This window comes from Apus apus, chromosome 6 (assembly GCF_020740795.1).
Source record: "Apus apus isolate bApuApu2 chromosome 6, bApuApu2.pri.cur, whole genome shotgun sequence".
Classification (NCBI taxonomy): domain Eukaryota; kingdom Metazoa; phylum Chordata; class Aves; order Apodiformes; family Apodidae; genus Apus; species Apus apus.
Genome location: NC_067287.1, coordinates 15,170,734 through 15,191,863, shown reverse-complemented (window position 1 = coordinate 15,191,863; position 21,130 = coordinate 15,170,734). Strand labels below are relative to the sequence as shown.

Below are 21,130 nucleotides of genomic sequence, written 5' to 3'. Positions count from 1 at the left end.
ATGTCTTTCTTCACGAGAGTTTTGACAATGAAATGCAAGCAGACGCTTGAATCCGAGAGGACTTACTTTTACCAGGCAGTTTTGGTCAGCAGGTTTCACCAGCTGCCCAAACTTTCCAGCAGCCCGTCTCTGGAGGTGCAGAACAACTCGCCGGCGGCGGCAGAGAACAAAGGCGAGGAGATGGTGGCGGAGCCGGGGCGGGCAGGGGAGCTGCCGCAGCCCACCCCGCTGCAGCTTGGCAGGGTGAAGAGCCTGCAAGAAATGCCGGGACCCAACACCCTCTACAATCTCTACGAGTTCTTCTGGAAGGACGGCTTCGGCCGCATTCATGAAATCCAGGTACAGCTTACTCGGCTATCTAATACTTTGTTCACGCCGGGATTATGACTTAAGCCTTTCTTTCCCCCTCACCAAACATCGCTCAGCCCGTGCTACCAGCACCGCAGCGGGCACCGCCGCCTTCCCGCTGCTGGGGAAGAGCCGGGGCTCCAGAGGATCTTCCCGTCCCGTCTCCCTCTCCCGCAGCGCTGGGACGTTTTACCACTTTTGTTTCGGTGAGGATCCCCCGAGAACGAGCCCTGCGAGCCGTGCCGAGCCCCTGCTCCCGGGTTCCCCCTCGCCCTGCCCCGGGGCGGCTGGCAGCCCCTGTCCCTGAGCTCTCCCTCTTGCCATCTGGATGCGTATTTTAAACTGTTAAGCCAGGTCGTTTCACACGCTTGCGGAGACGTATTTTTGGCGGGCAGAGCTGGGAAACGTGGTCTCTCCCCCGAAGGTGCGGCTGTGCCGGCACCCGGGGCCGTTCCCGGCCGCTGCCGCCTCGGTCGTGCCCCGGCTTGCGGCTCAGGCTCCCGCCGCTCCCCTCAGCTCAGCCCGGCGCCCCTTCTGCTGAGGCCAGAGACCATTTTGTCTCTCCAGCCCTCACTTCTACCCTGGCCTCCCCTTTACATAAAAACGCTTCGCATATATAGGTCCCCTGAGGGGGCGGTAGATGCGCCTGGCCCCGCTGCCGTCAGCGCCGGCCGGCCCACGGCTGCCGCCCCTGCCCGCAGCGGGCGGTTCGAAACCATCCCGGGGGGCTGGGGAGCGGGGGGCCCCGGGAGCTGCGGGCGCTGCCCTCCCGGGGGCCCCGCAGCCCCCTCCCCTGCGGCCCCGCGGGGGCGGGAAGGCGGGAAGCGGGGCCTGGTGGCGGCGGGAGGGCGGAGAGCGGCTCCTGTCACCTGGCCCGAGGCAGCTCGGGAGTGGGGCTGGGAGACGGGAAGACACATCCCATGTGTGGGTGGAGAACTGTGCTCCGTGGGTCCGGGCACCTCCCCTGCCGTGGGGGCCACAGGCAGGTCCCCGCCCTCAGTCCCACCCGGCGGAGGTGGGTGACTGGGGACAGCAGGAATGGGGTGAGCCAGTATCCTCCTCTCTGCGCGGCCTTTCTGGGATGCTGGCATGGGCAGCTGTCTTGCCGTCAGGCTGCCTCTATCCAAAGCTGACTTTTTTTTGGTTGCTTGGCCAAACATGTGCGTTTCATTCCTAAAAAGTCAGCGCATCTCCTGGGGGCCCTTCCCCACGGGGTCCAAGTGATTCCAAAGGGAGCACTTGTTTTTGAGGGACTAAAACTCTGGCTTTCACCCTCTTTAAGATGTGGATCTGCAGCACTTTCCACTGGCACTACAGATCTCGGTGGGACTACCTCAGATGTGGCATTTATTGTTCTGCTTTTCCTAGTGCACCTTCCCAGAGGTCTAGGGAGAGAAAATCACTGGGGAAAAAACAAATATAATAACTTAAGAGAGGGGTGAAAAAATCAGAAAAGGGAAACGGAACAGAACAGGACAAAACTAGATGGTCTGAGGATCAAAACTTGAAAGTTAGGATTTATTAAAGGCTTAAAAACACCAGAAAGAAGCGCAGGAAAAACTTAACCAAAAAATCTCCATGTCTGACTTTGTGGTATTTACCATTGACATTGCTAAAAAGAGGTGTTAGGCTCCTTGGTCTATCCTGTTTGCTGGCAGCCAAACTACATTGCTGCTGCTGCTGAGTTGCTCAACTTCATTGCTTGTTAACCAAGACACATGCAATCGAAACTTTATGATTGCTAAAGCTTTTTCGTTGTGTTGTGTTTCTTTTTTTCCTCTACCTCTGGGGTGGTGCACAGAATTTGAGAGCTGCCTAATGTAGTATCATTAAATAAAAAAAATGCTACCACTGAATTAAAACTTTCGTGGTACTTTCACTGTCAAAACAGTGAAAATTATTCAAATATTAAAAGGAATACTATATGCTTTTCACTGCCACTGGCTGATTTGAAATTTTATACATTAAGGAATGTTATTCATAGAAAGGAGAGCGGGAGGAAGGATAAGGAGGAGTTGCAATATGATACTGGGTTTTATTCTGTTTAGAGCCTTAAAAATCACTTTACAAATCATGGATGCCCTGTTTGCATACACACCGGGTGCAAACAGGCATTAACTGGATTAATAACAGTCTGTTAAATTTAACAATACAGTGAACATCAGGAATGAATTAATCTGAAACCTTTTGGTAACCAGCACAGCCACTGAAACGATGTCCCTGGGCGCACACAAACACTCGTGCACTATATGCAGAAGGGGTGGGGAAGCCGAGCACTTTTTCACAAAGGAGGTTCTGTTCTCAGTAACATGATTCCAGTTAGTCCTGGCCAAAGCAGTAATGCCTACAACAGTTATGACAAAGAGAAAGTATTTTTAATTTGATGGGGCTATATCTCTTTTGTCAGTGCTATGCAAGTATAAAGAAAAGAAAGCTGAGGGGGGAGGACTTGGGGGGTTGGCAGCTTGGATTTATGATGTGTAAAAGAATGTTTAGTGTGAGAGTGGTATGTGAGTCATGAAAGTGTAATATTTTTAAGGTTTGCAAGTAGAGAGAGAAACCCCGTGTTGTGATAGAAAACATGGAAGAGAAATTCTGGACATTTCTTTAAATGGGAGGTGGATGCACTGAACACCATTCTGCCGAAAGCAAGTGAAGTCCAAATACCTTGTCCTTGTCTGCTTCTGGTTTAAAATTAATATTTAATTTGTTTGATTGAATGGCTTGACACTTCATTTATTTTCTGTTGACGTTTATCCTCCTGTGTAAGCCTCACCATCAGTGGAAAAAGGAAGCTGCTCCACAAATAGTGGAACTGGAACCAGTTTTTCAGTGGCTGGTGACCTGTATTCCTCTCAGACCTCTGCCTTTTTCTTGCAGCTCTTCTCTCCCAACTCTTGCTTTTCTTAAAGACTCGTGGTCTCGATTCTCCCTAAAATATTTCTGGGGTAAGAGATACTTTGGGTTCTGGGAGTGTTTGTTTATAAATTGGTCTGCATGTGGTGTTTGATTAGCAGCAGACCAAGCAGAAATGACAACAGCTGAATTCCTACTATAGCATTTCCTTCATCAGGGTGACAAATATGTTTGTCTCATTTGAACCCAGATGCTGATTTTTGAAAATGGTAAGAGTATAGTTGTAGGAGACATTTAAGTGTCCGTTAGACTAGACTAGACTGAAATTGGCCATCACGTTCCAAAACTAGCTAAGAGGAGCCTGGCAGAGACCACAATTGCACAACTCTTGCTTCATTTGGAAATCAGGCAAAAAGAGTTACATTTTTAATAAGCACTTGATACCATGTGCTGAAGAGTGATTCATGTGTCTTAAACTTATTGTTGGCAATTAAACAATTCATCTCTGTAACCAAGACTGATTAAAAAAATATTTATCGTAAGTTAATCTTGGGTCAACACTAGTCTTTGACTAGTGTGGCTGTGTCTTAACATCTTTGATTTATAATCAATGTAACTCTGCAAGCAGACATCTTTGGATGATGTGCAGGTAATGTGTCAAAGTTAAACTTTTCTCAGTTTAACTTTTCCTCCTTCTATAACCTGAAATAAAGGCTTTAAAATGTAAAGCTTTCTTAAACCGAAAGTCCTGCTAATATCTCTTTAATACTTCTTTTGCAGTTTTTTTCCACCCAAAATGATGAGGCACCTCTACTCCAAGTGAATTTGTGGGAGTTGGGTGTTTCGTATCATGACCGCATCAGAATGAAATTGGTTTGAAATAATCACTAAGATTTCATGGTACAGAGCACAATCTTACTGGAAAACTCTGGGGTTTTTTTAATACCTAATTTAATGTTGTCCAATCCTTTTTCTTAATTGCGTGTTGCTTGCCTCCAATTTGAATCCTACAACTTGTGGATCAGCCACTAAATAAACCTCATTGCAGGAACAGGCCCTCAACTTTTCCTTCCTTTTGCAAAATTAACAGATGTCGTGATGAAGCTGCCTCAAAACACAGATTCTTGCTGGGCTGCTGTGCTATCATCATCCTCGGTTACACGCGGGAAACTTACAAGTATTTTTTTGTAAATAATAAAACTGTAGAGTAAGTCTTATTTATAAAATATATTAGAAGTAAATAATTATATCTTTGTACTATATTGTTCATTTCACCCTAATTACCTCTTCAGGTTTTTTCATAATTTCTTTCTAACCTGTTTGATCTAAGAGTTGTGTTTTAAAATGCCCCAGCTCCTTCCATCTTCTCAGGATTTGGTTTCACTCACGCTTTGAGCCTTAGAGCTTTGGGTCTTTTCAGTTGGAGATCATGAGCAGTGTGACCCCTTTGTTTGCCTTGTGAATATTTTGCAGTAATGCATAGATAACTTTCTCCCGATGTTTCTAACCATTCCTTGACTGGAAAGCTGGGGAGCAAGTTTGAGATATGATAGATCGATTCACTGTATCACAAATTCTCCTATTCCTTTTGCTATTTTTCTTTAGTAACATTTTACTTCTGTTTCTCTTTTTTTGGTGATACTGTAGCAAAAGCACACTCAGGAATATGGAAAGATCTTCAAGTCTCACTTTGGTCCCCAGTTTGTTGTATCCATTGCAGATCGAGATATGGTTGCTCAAGTTCTCCGGGCAGAGGGTAGAACACCACAAAGAGCTAACATGGAATCCTGGCAGGAATACAGAGACTTAAGAGGCAGAGCCACAGGACTTATTTCTGCGTAAGTGCTGTTACTCCTTCATTTTTCTTGTTAAAGTGCCGTGATTTTCTGAAGGACTATACAGGTCATCTAAGAATTCGGGCTTTTCTGTGTGAGGAGATTTGTTTGCCTAGTGGGGGGAAGAGGATAAGAATTTATGATTAATTGTCTGTTCTGCTGTAAATTTTCAAAAGGATGGTAATGAACCATAGTTTGAAAGTGGAGTAAACTACCTTGCATAAAAACATGCTTGGGGAATGTGTGTGAACTAGAGAGGTCTGAGCTGACTCCCTTACCTGGAAGCGGTATTGCAGAATTGGGCTTACTGACTTTGGCACAGCACTGGGCACATGTGGTTTTATTGCTTCAGATCCCTGTGTTGGATCCAGTTGTCAGTGTGCTGTGTGGACTTGTTGGCTCAGGTTGATTTTAGCTTTGTTGTTCACCAAAGTGCCTCCTCATTGGATAAATGCAGAGAAGTCACCGTGTGGTAAATTCACATGGCAGTGCATCTCCGTCCAGATATTTTTGCATGTGGCTGATTCTAGAATTTCTCTGTCTTTAAAGCTTGCATAAGCTGGCAGTGCATGTGGGTGTGGTGAATTGCCACTGGGAACTACTCACAGTCCCCACTGACACGGTATGTTTATTTAGGAGAGAAACTAACTTCCTAAGTCATGGACAGTCTGTTTCTTTCATGGTCAAATACATTATGTATTGCACTGCAGACTCAAATCTTCAGCTGCAAACTAATAGTTCCTTGGTATTTTGTGAAATGAGATCTTAAATCAAGAAATAGTCAGAAAATGTCTGTTAAAGAGATTAAATTATTTTGCTGGCCAGTAAGTTTCTGTACCTTGCAGCAGCATTGCTTCAGTTAAAATAGTTCAGTGGGAAGTACTTTGATAGTAATTTAAGGTAAACTCATAAAAGACCTGTCTTCATAAGTAGTTGAAAGGTACCCCTGAAAGCACTGCTCCCAAGTACTCTACTCATATGAAGCAGACAGGTGCTACAATTCAGATTTTTAGGCTTCAGCACAAAGATTGCAATACACAGTCCAGCTAAAGGAGAATCTACCCGTAAAGTTTCTCCATAGCAAGGTCTGCTATCCCAGGCCTTTAAGTTTAAGAATTAGGGTGGAAGTGGAAGTGATGTATCAGTGATTGCTTTTATGGTACTAGCTTGAATAATTGATTTGTCAGATCTGGATGTGACACCTTTCGTAAATAACCACTGATTCTAGTTAAAAAAAGTTTGGCAGACTATCCATTCAAATATTTATTTTAAGTAATTTTAATAAGAAAATTTTGCAAGTTTCATGTGTTGGCTACTGCTAAAATGCTAATATAGAGACACTTGTCAAACTGAGAACACAGGGTGGACAAGTTCTGTCACTCAGACCATAGTCTGACTTACAGATGTACATATGTGTTGCAACACTAAAATTTAATAAGGATGTGCAATAGACACAGAATACAAACATAGGAACATGATACCAAACACACATTTGAATAATTTTCATGTCACCACTTGCTTTCATTTGAGATGAGAAGTCATAAACAATTTCATTGTGGAGCTCTTTCCCAGCTAATGATTGTTAAGGGGAACTGTGTTACAGACATTATCAATAATTTCTTCTAGGGAGGGGGAACAATGGCTAAAAATGAGAAGCGTGCTGAGGCAAAAAATTCTGAAACCCAAAGATGTGGCAATTTACTCCGAAGGAGTCAATGAAGTTATCACAGACTTAATTAAAAGAATCCATACCCTCAGATGTCAAGAGGATGATGGGGAAACAGTGACCAATGTTAACAACCTTTTCTTCAAGTATTCAATGGAAGGTAAGCCCAGACTGTGTAACATCTGTAGAGAAAATGGATGTAAATCTTCCGGGTAGGCATTTTTGTCAAATGACTGGTCCTCCATTGTGATTAATCTCAAAAGGGAAGCTTGATATTCTGCATTCAGGTGTCTTCCTGCTTAGTGCAGTAGCTATCAGTAAAACTCCTTTGTGGAGTCCAAAGAGATGGTTCCTTGTATTAAGGGACAATTCCTGTGGAAATGCTGATATATAGGTGAAATGTACAATCAAGGCCTTGAGTAGTTTCTAGTGCTCTGTATTTCTGTGTTCATTTCTCAAGAGTAAGGATGTTGACCTTCTAACAGTGTGAATTCCAAGACAAGTTAATTGAACAATATACTGGCCAAATTCCAAGTGGGGAATCCCTGTGTAATGTATCTAAATTCTGTTCATAGCTTCATGTGGGAAAAGATACTGCTTTTTCCTGCCTGCACTTGCCATGTGTGGGACTGTTGCACTTGCCTTAAAAATCATCTGCCACTGGCTACCATTAATGAAGGAATGCTAAAGGGAACACTAGCCTGAGCTAGTACAACATCTCCTGTGTTCTGACAGAAATCTAATGGTGATTCATATTTTCTGCATTCATTTAGCTGACTGCATATAACCTGATCTTCTTACATGTAAAACCTTTTAAAAACATTGATATTTGCTGACAAACAGATGAATGATTTGTGATTGGCAAGAGCTTCCAAGTGGCATGCCTATGAAAATGCTGTATCAAATGGTTGGCTGGCTGTTTGGTAAACTAACCTGAATCTGTTCTACATTAATAATGTCTAAAAATGGCATTCAACTAAGAGTTACCAATTTCATGGAGTTTTAAACTCTGAGCTTACAAATTCACTTGAACTGATGGGTTAGTTTAAATTCCTCACATTCTTTTAGCTTCTCATTTATACCTTGTGCCTGGCACACACTTATTTCCTATATGAATTGCAATTTTAATGAACTTAAACTGTCAGGGAACCAATGTGTAAATTTTGTGGTTTGTTTTTTTTTGAAAAGACAATGTAAAGAGCAAAAGAATGGATATGAACCAGCAGTTGCTGAAAGAGGCACAAGAGAAATAAAAGGCACAGAAAAGTATCTCCCTGGGGAGAAAAATTAGGGAAGGAAGAGCAAGTTGTAAACAGCCAGATTTTAAAGTTATTTTTGTCAAGAAAGATGAAATACAAAGCAACGAACAAGAAAAAAAAGCTTATTAAAATATATCTATACTTGAGAATTTATGGAGGGTTCAAGGGAGGGCAAGATCAAGGTTAAATACCTTGTTTTTAGCAGGAGAAACTGAGAAAAAAGAGACTAGAATGTTAATAGAACAGTTACTCTAATTATCTAGTTGACAGTTATTCTACTAGTTCATGGGAAACTATTAACTAATTAATTTAAAACCACAGCATTTATTTTAAAACATTTTCTTGAATCAAATAGCTTTGAGAAATTACCGAAATGCCATTTTAAATTAGCTAATTGCCCCTCTGGATTTTAGAAAAATACTTTAAAAAGATTTTGACAATAGGAATGCTTTTTTCTACTGTACTATATGATATTGTAATAAATAAGCCAGGTAATATAATTTAGATTTTGCAAGTTGGGAGGAAAAACTGCTAGAAACCTGTGTTCAGAAAGTAATTAAAAATAGTTTGCTGTCAAACTGACAGAATGTTTTGGCTGAATCTAGCAGGGCAGTTTCTGGCTGAGTTCTGTTTCATGTTTAATATTTTTGTTATGTTTGCGAAAACTGAGCTGAGAGATGGCAGAGGCACTAATGGATGAGTAATAATTGACTTCTCAAATGGAAAAAATGGTCCAGAGTTGAGAAGAAATACACACACACACACAAAGTACTTCTATATTTTAATATATCTATATTTTAATATGTATATCTAGAAATGTAAATAGATATAAAATGTAAATGTAAATAGATATAAAACTCTTTGTGGAGTGAATGGTATTTCTAGTAGGTATCACTGTAATGCTACAGACAAAATGTCTGAGGTAACTATAGTAAGTTAGGAAGAAGAGTCAATATTGTCCCTTGCAACAGTGTCACACACTTGCTGTTTTCCAGGGCCACATGGATTGTATTGTGTGCAGTGAAATCACTGTCTAGAGTCCAAGCTCTTTATCCATTTATGCATGCTCAACATTCATTGACTACCAGCTCATGGCAAAGAAAGGCAGAGCCACTGCTAGAAGTACCTGTGGTGTCACCAGATATCAGAAATGTCTTTGGACATTTATGTCCCAGTGTTGAGAGGTCATCTCAGCCAGCTCAGGGGTTGCAGTGCAATGTACAACACAGCAAAGGTGCTGGAGGGCTGCTCTGCTTCTGGAGGAATTCCTGTCTGTCCTCTCATGCTGAGCACCATTGACATAGAAGCCACTGTCTTGCTACAGTCTTGAGCTGAGATTTTTTACTGTGCTATAAATTTCTATTTTATCTGCTCTCAGTGGCAGTAATATCACATTTTGGCAAGGTACTTCCACTATGTTCACTTTATAATTCCTTAAATTATTTATATGTGTATTTGCATGTGTATAGCAAATTCTTTGATCTCATATGTGCAGGTGTGGCAACAGTTCTATATGAATGCCGGTTGGGCTGCCTGGAAAACAACGTCCCACAGCAGACTGTTGAATATATTGAGGCTCTGGAATTGATGTTTAGTATGTTTAAGACTACTATGTATGCAGGTGCTATTCCCAAATGGCTTCGTCCACTTATTCCAAAACCCTGGAGAGAGTTCTGCAGATCCTGGGATGGACTCTTCAAATTTAGTAAGATTTAGTAGTAGAAAAATTCAGCTGTATTTCTGCAGGTTCTCTGTGTGTTTGAACAGGACTTGCTGCATTTATCTTCTAAAATTGTGAAAAGACATTGTGCTAGAAGTAAGTTTCATATGAAACTCAGACTGGCCAAGAGAACCATTTAAAAAAAAAACAACAAACTACTCTGAAAAAAGAATTTTACCAGTACACTTTACATATTCTGCTGTTTTCTACTGCTGTTTCTTTATTTTTCTTCACCTGTTTCAGTGCCCAGTCCTCACTCCAGGTCCAAATTCTTTGCCAAGACTTTCTTTTAAGCCACTCAAATTTTAATGAGGTTGGTTTTGTTGACTTCAGCAAGTTTTCAATCAGGCAGTCCAGTCACCAACAATCACCACTAAAACTGGCTAGGAAGTTAAAAAAGAGACCCCAGCAACTAATTACACTCTTTTTGAAGTTTATATATACTCACACAAACACACACCACTGTGATGCAATATGGGGTTTTTGTGAATAGAGCATTCCAGGCTATTTTATGAATCAGCTTTCATGTAAGTAAGAGGAAGAAGTTGTCTCTGCAATAGATTTTTTTTAATATTCTGGAGTGTTGAAAAAAGCTTGAACCCTCTTCCCTCTCTTATGCTAGAAAACTGCATACACTTTTAAATGTATTAGCACTAGTTGTCTAGGTAGGTCTCTTCCTCTTCTTGAGAGTAGATTCTTAACTTTTAATATGCCTAATATACTTAATTTTTAATTTGTATTGATTTGTAATTACAGTAAGCATTAGAGCATCCATTTAATGCTGATACAGGTATGTTTTTTGTGAAACACATACATTTTTGTACTCCCACTTTTAAATTATTTCCCTTGACAAGCACTCTTGCTCCCTTTTGTGGGTTAAAAATAAGAGCAGACTTCAGTTTCATCCTAACAGCAGCTGAAAAACTGTTTTTGAGGTATTTGTTCCTGTTTGAAACTTGTTATGCTCTTTCTCTGTTTAATCCTTTTGTGAAAAAGGAATTACATGGTGAGAATCACTGTATGTCATCTGTGTGTTTGTGTAGGTTTTGTTCAGGACTATGTTGATTCCAGGTTGTTTGGGGTTTTTTTGTGTTTTGTTGTTGTTGTTGTTTTTTAAATAAGCTCATTCTGCATATCTTTCTGAGTTTTCCTCTTTTTAAAGCCCTTGTTTCACTGAAAATGCTCTTTGTAGTAACTAAAGTATAAAAGGGACTGTGGGTGAAATTCCTCAAAATGTCATTCACTGAAGTTTTTCAATTTTTGCAATTGCTGGATGCTCCTCATCTTTGTATTTGGTGTGATTAAGTTCTGTCGCTTTGACCTGCTGGTTGCTGCCAACATCTTGCAGCAACCACTGTGCACGCTCTGCAGAGTTCACCACTTCTTGCAGAATCATCAGAAAACAAGCCAGGTGGGCACAAAAACTTGATCTGGAGCTTCCTTTGCTCCCAGTCAGAAACCATAGTCTCTGGTGTCCTTGTGGTCAGCATTCTCATGCTGTGAGCTACCAACGTTCCTGTCAGCTCTGTCTTTGCTGTGAGTACCCAAGGACCTCCACCACCGCTCTGTTATCTTTTCCCAGAGAAAACAGATTTAAATATTAGGTCTTTTTATAGCTCTGTGGTGTAGTGTAAAGGGGAAATGTCATTACTGAATGGAAGAAGCATAAAAATAAAACTGGAGGCTTAACAATTATTTTGAATTCCAAAGGTCAAATCCATGTTGACAACAAATTGAAGGCTATTCAGTCTCAGCTGGACCATGGAAAGGAGTTGAATGGTGGGCTACTTACATACCTCCTAGTGAGTAAGGAACTGACTTTGGAAGAGATCTATGCCAATATGACTGAAATGCTTCTGGCAGGAGTGGACACAGTAAGCTTGTTATTGTTTTTCTTGTGCACAATTGTTTTTGTAAACCACTACTTTTCACAGCTCTCTTCAGGAGGTATGTTGTCTGTAAGGACACAATTTCTGATATGTTAAAGTCACTACGTCTTTAAAGTGATAGAAAATACGTACAGCACTGTGTAATCTCTCTACTAGAGTGATGTCAGTGTTGTTCTGTTCTAGCTGTCATTTACAGGAACCCATCATTTGGGAATCATTTCCACAGTTTATTAAACAGACCAAATAGCAGCTGTCTTTACATTCTGCTTAAATTTCATACATTTTCTTCTCCCTGTTTGAATATAAACCTGGTATTTAGGCTTTTTTAGATATACCACAGTAGAAAAGACTGCTGAAAGTTACTGTGAAAAAAATGATCAATAAACTCATATGTAGAATTTGGTAAAGGGTATTTACATATAACTAATTAAATCAGCTGAGACACACGTGACAGATTTTAGATACCTGGTTTGTGCTGAAGTCCTTTAGGAGGGTGGTGTTAGGCTAGCACTAACGTGGATAAGGCTATGTTTTCCACCCATGAAGATAGACCCTCAGTATGAAGCAAAGAGCTGTGGTGATGAGGCTCAGCATTAATGAGGGTAGTGTATGAGGTATGTTAACAACTAGTGGAGCATTTCAAGTGGCCATATTTCCTTTTTCTTCTGATTTGTAATGTAGAGCATTTGAAGAAACATCGTTATGTATGTATATCTTGCCCTCCCTTCATTTCTCTCACATGAATTCAGTGTAGCTTAGTATTGACTGCAGCATGACAATCAGAGGAGTAAGAAAAGATAAAAAACAGTGATTGTGTATACAATGTATATGGAGCTATTTAGACTATTATTGAACACTATAATTGTAAATTATTATAAATAAGTAATTTTTAAAAGTCATCTGTATTAATTTGATAATGAAGTGCTGTGTAGGACTGCTTTTAATAGCTGAACAGTAGAAAAGATTAAAATAAGTAAAAAAGGTAAAGTAGCCTTAAAGTAAAAAACAAAACAAAACAAAAAACAACAAAACAACAAAAACTTTCTGGATAATTTCATTCAGATTTGTTTGATTTTAAAAAGTTTGTAAGGTTTCTAAAGACCATAACAAAAACCCCAACAGTAATACTTTTGAATTCCAAAATAAGGAGCATATGCAAAGCTTATTTATATGCTGAAGATTATTCCATTGGTTAAATATCCCAAGGGCTTATGAGCCTGGAGAGCTTTTTGATGTTTGGTCCTGAAGTAAAGCACAGTCATTCATCCCATTCATTTTCTAATCTATCAGACCCATAGTTTTCCATTTTTAATATGTGAGAGAGTTTTCATTAAACCAAAAGGACAGTGTTCAAGTTCTTGCCAACAAGAGTCTCTCTTTCCGTCTGACTCAGCTTTCTCAGCTGGCAACAATCATTTTGTGAGAGGATGGTACTTCTGATTTTCTCGTTTCCAAGTACAACACAGTAACTGAGAGAACCTTTTTCCCCTACTGCTGTCACTTCAGGTCTCACTTTATGATAGAAAATGAAAGGGGTTTAGAGGATTATAAAAGCTTTCAACAGAATTGGCTACAAAGCATTTGGCTGTCCCTGGAACAGTTCTAATTTTTAAGAGGTTATGAAGGAGCTGGGAACCTGGAAAGAAACAGTGTTTATATCAGAGATGTTCTGTGTACAGCTGGCACAATTGCCTGCTCCTAGGAGCTCAGAGAGGAATGGAGCAGGTTTGCATTTTAGCAAGGGGCAGCCACTCCATCACAAGAACAAAAAAAGGAAGGTTCTGAGTATTATACCCCAGTTTGAAGAGAAGACCTAAAAGTCCACCATCATGATGAATTGCATTCTAAATTGATCTTAAGTGTAAGCCCAAATGAAGACATTTACAGAAATCGGGTTTTATTAGTCATACATTGTTTAAAACCTTAAGCTTTGTTGTGCCAATGAGTGAAAAGTTGAAAATACAACTGTTTCCTGCCTAGAAAGTGAAATTGGTTGTCTGTCTTTGTTATGCAAGTTGGAAAAAAGGCATTTAAAAATAATCCCAGAAAATTAGGGGTAAAGGTTACCATTTTTCTCTGTGAGATACTAAGAGCAACACAGGTAGGGATCAGAATGATTACATTGTCACTTGCTCTACCATACTTGCTCAGCAACACTGAAAATACGTTTTTTTCCTGGTGAACTTTCGTCCTTAAAGGTGATTGTGAGGGTAACTTAACCCTAGTGTCTTGTGTGCAGCTGATCATAGAAGCAAAATGTCCTGAGTCTGTCTAATATTTTAATAGAATAGAAATCCAGGTAGCTTAAACACGGGACCTCAGGGTAATGAGGTGATGAGGCCTCCTGGTAAATGAATGGTAAATGAGGGATCACGGATGAAGAGCTGAAGTACTCTACTTAATTCCGTGTGAGTACAGATGAAGTTCATGCTCCCAGAGTGTGTCCTGCACCACAAACATGATTTGAAGTGCAATTTTTTCCAGCTGAGGTGAAAGAGAGTTAGATTAAGGGTCCCTTTAAATCGTCTTATCTTTAGCTGAAAGCTGAACTGTCTTCTGCCTTGTGTTTTGTTTCTTCCTTCAGACAAAATGTTTTAAAATTATTTTCCACAAAATACCTCTTTTATAGAGCCTTGATGATTATTAGAATCACTAATGGGGATGGGTATATCTTAACATTTTTGGGCAACTTGAAATATATAAGTTGGTCTTTGAGCTTGCTTCCTTAAGAAAGCTTTCCATAGGATGCTGAATTTCAGTCAAAGGGGTATTTTCAAGAAGTAGAAAGTGCCAGCTGTGGTGTTGCATTCCTTATCAAAGGATAAAAGATAAGCATAGTGATAATATGAATTCTGTTGTGCATATGTTATGAGGAGACCACCATATGCTTAAAGGGTAATGTTCTGAGTAGTATTCTCTTATGTTGTTTCCTGTGAAATAATTTTGTTGGGAAGAAAGGTGAAACACATTGAAAACTAACAACCTAAGCCATTGCTACTTAGTCTTTACATTTCAGTATTATGTAATTCTGTTTGCATGTGGGTTTTCTGTTGCTTTTTAATATTTTACTGGGAAAATACCAGCATGAGTTGTTTTAATATGTGGGGGATTTTTATATGGAAAAGGGACGAAGAAGGGGATGGAGAAGTCTGACAACATCCCATTGAGTGCAGATGTGAACAATTGTCAGTCTGTTTTATAACTTTAAATGTATAAAATGCATACCTGACAGATTGTTTTTCTTGGCTTGAAATTATTTGTAATCTAATCTTGTTGGACTTCATGATGATTGTTGTGGTTTCTTCCTTAGACTTCCTTTACTTTGTCCTGGGCAACATACTTGTTGGCAAAGCACCCTGAGGTTCAACAACGTGTTTATGAGGAAATAGTCAATAAGCTGGGGAAAGACCAAGTTCCTGTTGCTCATGATGTCCCAAAATTGCCTTTGATTAGAGCTGTGCTGAAAGAAACCTTGAGGTAAGTAGCAGACAACTGCAATCATTAATTAAAAAATGTGATTCTGTGTAGTTGTAATGGATTTTGAGTCAATGTTTGTATTTAGCTCTTAGTGCTATTTGCTGTTTCTGCTTTTATTTATTGTAGCAGTATAGTGTCCAAGGATGCCCACACAATGAAACATGATAACTTCTATAATGCTTCGTGTTGTTAGGTATGGTAGAAGTTGTGTCACATACATGTAGGACATGGTGTAGGACAGGGAGGTAATTGAAAGCTTGATTTTTGCCTTTTAACTATTAGTCTGTATGATGGATTATAACAACCTCCTCCCCCCACTCACTGCTGCGAAGTGGTACTTTGCAGTGCCACTACAGTAATTTTAAGCTTCTTGACTGAAGTTGAAGGCATGTGACATGCTTTTTTATATGTTTATACCAAACATTCATAGCGAGGTGAGGGGACTAAGAGGGTTTTATAGAAGGCATCAACAAGGGTTTTTTAGCTCTTAGTAGTGCTAAAACTTCTCCAGCTTGTCCAACTGGTTGCATACTTATACATGTGTAAAGCAAATAAATATATAGACCAAATAGCTCAACCTCCAGTTACTAGTAATAAACTTTTCTCAGGTATTAATCACATTCTCACAGATGATTTAAAATCTTTTAATCTCCATGGTGTTGTACTTTGGAAAACCTTTTTTCTGTGAATCAATATTGCTTTCATATTGCATATTTGTGAATACAAGTTGGGATCTAAACTTTCTAAGTTTTATTAGTTATTACTGTTGAACTTCTCATAAATATTTGTCTCTAGGTTATATCCAGTATTGCCAGGAAATGGAAGAGTGACCCAGAAAGACTTGGTCATTGGAGGATACTTGATTCCTAAAGGAGTAGGTCCTATTGCAGTTAAATTTTTGTGTATGAAAGGTGATTTGTTACAACATATATAGACTTCATTGATTTAAAAAGATTTCACCAAGTTAGAGCATTAAGAGGAAAGTATTTCAATAATAAATATTTATATGACAAAAATGGATTTTGTAATTGACTTATGGCTGTTGTGGTTTTTTTTTTACATTTGAGTCCTCATCTGCTAATCAAATTTATCACCATGACTCTGTGCAATGTTATAATTTGATTGGAAAATATTGTTTATTCTTGCAGTTCTTTAATTCTTCGCCTATAATTCCCTTTGTAGAAAGAGTTTAATTTTCTTATTATATTATGAATCTTTCTTTTATAGTATTAAAAAATTACACAGGGACCATAGCTCTACATTAGATGTCACTAATATGTTAGAGAAACATAACCTTGAAACAGTCAGGAACCTTAATTCTTAGTATACTTATATAAATATTATCCCACCACATCCCCACCAATTTATTTGGAAACATAACATAAATTATTGCTGTGGGTTTTTTTTTTCTTTCCAGTCTCCATTTTATTCCTTTTCCATTGTCTTATATCTCTCTTCTTCCTTTCTTTCCTACTATCTCTTTGAGACAATTCCTACTACTTGTCACTTTTGTTCCCATCCTCTTTCCCACTGCATCTTCTTTAATATCTCCAGCAACATTTAAAACAATTTGAAGATTATTTCATTTGACCAGTTGAGAAAGGGATGTGATTTTTAAAGTATCCTTTTTTTCCTAGAATTACTCGAAGATGCTTAATTATTATCACCCATATTGCAGGAATTACAGTAATTACTAGTGCTTTTTTATTTTGCTATGTGTATTTGATTTAGCTAAATACAAATGTCATTTCTTTCCTCAGACACAGCTGGCACTCTGTCATTATGCTACTTCATACAGCGAAGAAAATTTCTCAATGGCAAACGAGTTCCAACCTGAGCGCTGGCTGAGGAAAGACAATTTGGACAGAGTAGACAATTTTGGTTCCATCCCCTTTGGTTATGGCATTCGGAGTTGTATAGGAAAAAGAATTGCAGAGCTGGAAATTCATCTGGCACTGATTCAGGTTAGAACTATGACAGCATTACAAGAAGAAAAATATATTGGTATGATTCTTTTCTATGTATATCACTTCTGGGTAACTTTACAGTGCACAAAACCTTTGTTTTGGAGGGTTTTACTCATCCTGCAAAGGCTTAAAAAGTTGAAAATAATCATGCTTGAGACAGCACGCTAGTTAAAATACATCACGGAAGAAAATTTCTTTAGTGTCCAAGTGAAGTAAAACTAAAGGTAAGGTTGTTAAGGAAATATATGGATTTAGTACAGAAGGTTTTTGCACGCAAACTGAAGCCTTTCTTAATGTATATTAGAGTGTTTACCTGCTTAGTTTCAGTATTCTAGCTACCAAAAAATCAGCACTTACAAAGATGCAAAAATGTTTTTATAGCCTGGTACTGACCACAGTGTTATGACATATAGTAGAGTTTTATTGTGTTCTGTGGTTTCTCTTCCTTCTTGTTATTTCTTCTAACCTTATTACCATTTTAGATATACATAATCTGTAGTTCTATAAGTCAATAGTACATATTGACATATATTATTTTTCATGGTTTTCATAACATAAAGCAAGCTTTCCCAAAAGCTGCTGCATTTTTTGTCATTTACAAGACACCCTCTAACTCAAATACCCAGCTCAGATTGTGCAACTAGAACTTAAAGATTCAGAAACTGTTGGTGGTTATTTAACTATAAAATATTTAGACCTATTATATGTTTTCAAAACAAATCTTGATTGAATTTGCCTTAGAATTTCCTTAAGTAAATGCCTGGAACAATTATGATCAGTCTTTAGGAACTCAGAGTGTGGTCATTCTCAGGGGGCTGGATAAAACAAATATACTTGCATCTTTTTGAATAGGAAGATCAAGGAAGTAATAGAGAGCATGTTTTTTGTATTTTTTTCTGGAAAAAAACCTAGAATAAAATAACACACAACCTATTTACAAGTATTGAGATGAAATTTAAGTGATTTAAAAATAGAAACACATAAAGCATGGAGCTGATCAAAGATAAATTGTTTCAGACTGGTCTGGTTTCTTTCTTAGACTTGATCGCTTACCTAATGTGGTGGATATAAAATAAATCATACACCCTGATTTCAGGAAATGTTTTCACATGTCCTGTACATTGTTCTCACAATTAAATAAATAAAATTTGTTCCAGATGGAATTACCTATAAAATGCATACACAACTGGTTGGAAAAAAGACATAGCTGGAGGCAGTAGCTGTCAAATATTTCCTGTTAAAGTGGGAAAGCATTTAATTAAAATTCTATAAGATTCTGTCCTTAATTTGATTGAGGTTGGTATTTTCATTAACAACGTATATGATGGATTAAAGAAAACTTCTAGAGCTTGCATAGACATGAATTAAGTTAAAATCATAGGATGTGAATATAGAATTACCAAAAAATGGAGAAATGATCCAGAAGAAACACAAAATTGCTCACTAAGGACAGTTACAAGTTAGAGCTCTTGAGAAGAAATTGAATGCATAAAAACAAACTGCTGACCAACTGGCTGGGTGATCAGTAACACAGAAACAGCCTGGAGTGATTATCTCACTTTCAGCAAGTGTATGGAAATAAAGTTTTAATGTAGAGAGAGAAGTGTGGAATGGGATTTGGACTTTTTTATTACTTTGCTTTATAACTGCACATATTGATTATATTAAAGGAAGGAAAATACAAAACACATACAAAGGAAGCTCATGAGGTTTGAAAGAGACTTGACTTTAGTTTCTTGGATAGCTCAGACTCTTTAATCTAGTTCTGTGTAAAATCTTCAGAAAGGACTGGCTCAGAGGAGGAAGATTTTTAACTATAATTTTCACCTTGTAAGAACAATTTTTTATTTTCCTGTTTGGGAATTGTAGCACATGGACTCTACAGAGTTGAAAACAGAAATTTTGTTTGTGATGGTGTCTTGTGTTCTCTTTTTCTAAGTGTAACCTTCATCTGTAATGTTGCAGCTTTCTCATACTTGTTCTATCTTCACAGTTGCTTCAGAATTTTGAGATCAAAGTTTCTCCCAAAACTGAAGAAGTTCATGCCAAAACCCATGGACTTTTGACTCCTGGAAACTCCATCAATGTGAGATTTTCTGACAGAAAGTGAGACTCAAAAGTCACACAATATTTGTGTGATTTTCATGGGAACAGACTTGCATCTTACTGATGTTCAATCATGCTTGTTCTCTGGTTTGTATGTATTTGGCAAAATTATAAATGTTCTGTCTTAGTTCTAGCCATACATAAAAGGAATGACCTCTCCTGTAATAGATAATTACCCATATGAAAATAATGATTGAAAACATTTCTTCTTGCACTGGGAATCTCCTTTTACCTGGAAGGATTTCTGGTAATAGCAACACATACACTGAAAAACAACCAAACTTATGTTCAGATATGTTGCTATCATTCCGTGGTTTTACTATGCTGCTTTGTCATCAAAATCAACAACTCAGTGAGTCTATTTGGGAATGAAGATTACTATGTAATATGTGAAAATTAGCTGCATTTATGAATTTGTTTATTCCTGTTTTTTATTCTCCACTGTTTTTAAAAAGTTTCCCCCTAACATTGTAATTATGAAACTATTTTTTTCTTGTCTGTAAAAACATTTACTCTGCTTCTAGTAAAAAATTAATACAGTAATATGAAAAGCAAAGATAGAAACAATTACAATTTATGTCACTTTGTTTAGACTCAAAATACAAAACAACTATAAATGTAACTAAACATAATCCCCATAAAATATTTCTATATAATTAAAAATCTTAAAAATAAAAATTTAAATGCCACATTGTAGAGTTATGAACCCAGACATTGTCCTCATCACCAAAGCATAAATGGAGTGGAATAGCACAAGCCACTTTCACTGTTCTAGCTAATGTTGTGCCAAAAACCAAATATAAGTAATAACAGTGAAGTAGTGGTTACATTTTTATCATTTAATTAAAATACTACTAGTAAGTATCCTCACAGTTCTTCAACAGTAAGAACTGGAAACTTCCTATTGTATCATGCTGAGCCCACAGGCAGGTGCACAGTTGCCTTTTGTAGGATGGAAATGTGACTACTGAAGTATTCGGATTTTTTTATTTTTATTTTTTTTACTATCTAGTGTCTAATACAAAGAGTGGACACCAGAAAGGGGTTTTCTTAATTCTTGGTTTTTTTTATTTTTCCTATGACAACTAACAGAAAAGTATCCCTTGCGTGATACTAAAGTCTTTAGACAACTGCAGTATCACTGCACTAACCTTGCGTTCTCATTTTTGAGAGAAACCTTATACCTTAGGACCATGTTCTGCCTTGATCAATGCACAAACTTGCATATCCTAACATGAATTTAACTATGTAATTATGTATAGTTAACTGTTTACATGTCAGGCTCTGACCCTTGTTTGTGAGGCAGTTGATGTACTGATAATCAAACTTTTCAGCCATATGCAGATTTAGGAAAAAGTTGTGCAGCTCAGTTTTTTACATGACAACATTTTTCTTTGCTCATCTATCTATAAGAAGTCAAAGACAGGTTACAAACTAAATTACACACTGTAGTTTTATTTGAGTACATGACATTCCACTCCATGGCTAGCTACTATGGTCACGTAGTGTTTTGGTTCCCTTTTGTAGGGACTTTCCAGGTGTTGCCAAAAGAAAAACAAAAAAATTCCCTTTGTATGGATCTCATCTAGAAAGTAAAAACACTAAACAAAACTGATCTGATCTGTGAGATGGTTAAATGTTTACATGACGGCTTGAAAATGTTAATCCTGTATTGAGCATAAATGTGTATATATATATATATGTACTGTAAGAAAAACAGGTAATCTGTGGTGAGTTTTTTTCTTGAATGAGTTTTCCTTATGGTGCTGTTTTCCAGGACTTCACACTATTTCCTCTTTTGTTTTCTTTGCCACTGTTATTTCCAATTGTCTCCATCTTAGATAGAATTAAGAGAGTTGTATTTGCCAGAGTCAGCTGACATCCCAGAGGAGATGTTGTGCAAAGGCCTGCTAAAAAGTCTGAGTATTTGACTCTATAGCTCTGCCTGTTTTTGTTGACTTGGGGACCAAAGAGCCCAAACCTTGAATCCAGGTTTGGATTCTGTAT

At 38.2% G+C, this 21,130-nt stretch overlaps 1 protein-coding gene across 1 annotated transcript; it reads left to right on the top strand.

Annotated features, from left to right (window-relative positions):
- LOC127386395 (cytochrome P450 27C1) lies at nucleotides 1-19,216 on the top strand. Its single transcript, XM_051623353.1, has 9 exons — nucleotides 1-339; nucleotides 4,852-5,042; nucleotides 6,666-6,865; nucleotides 9,460-9,669; nucleotides 11,395-11,558; nucleotides 14,884-15,050; nucleotides 15,846-15,924; nucleotides 16,811-17,014; nucleotides 19,011-19,216. Exons 1-9 carry the CDS (start codon nucleotides 1-3, stop codon nucleotides 19,125-19,127), a joined length of 1,671 nt encoding a protein of 556 aa, XP_051479313.1. The 3' UTR covers nucleotides 19,128-19,216.
- Nucleotides 19,217-21,130: the final 1,914 nt, after the last annotated feature.

Coding starts and splice junctions, on each gene's coding strand:
- LOC127386395 (XM_051623353.1), top strand. CDS start 1: ATGTCTTTCTTCACGAGAGTTTTGACAATGAAATGCAAGCAGACGCTT. Junction 15,051..15,845: donor GTGCTGAAAGAAACCTTGAG/GTAAGTAGCAGA, acceptor ATTTGTCTCTAG/GTTATATCCAGTATTGCCAG. Junction 15,925..16,810: donor GATACTTGATTCCTAAAGGA/GTAGGTCCTATT, acceptor TTCTTTCCTCAG/ACACAGCTGGCACTCTGTCA.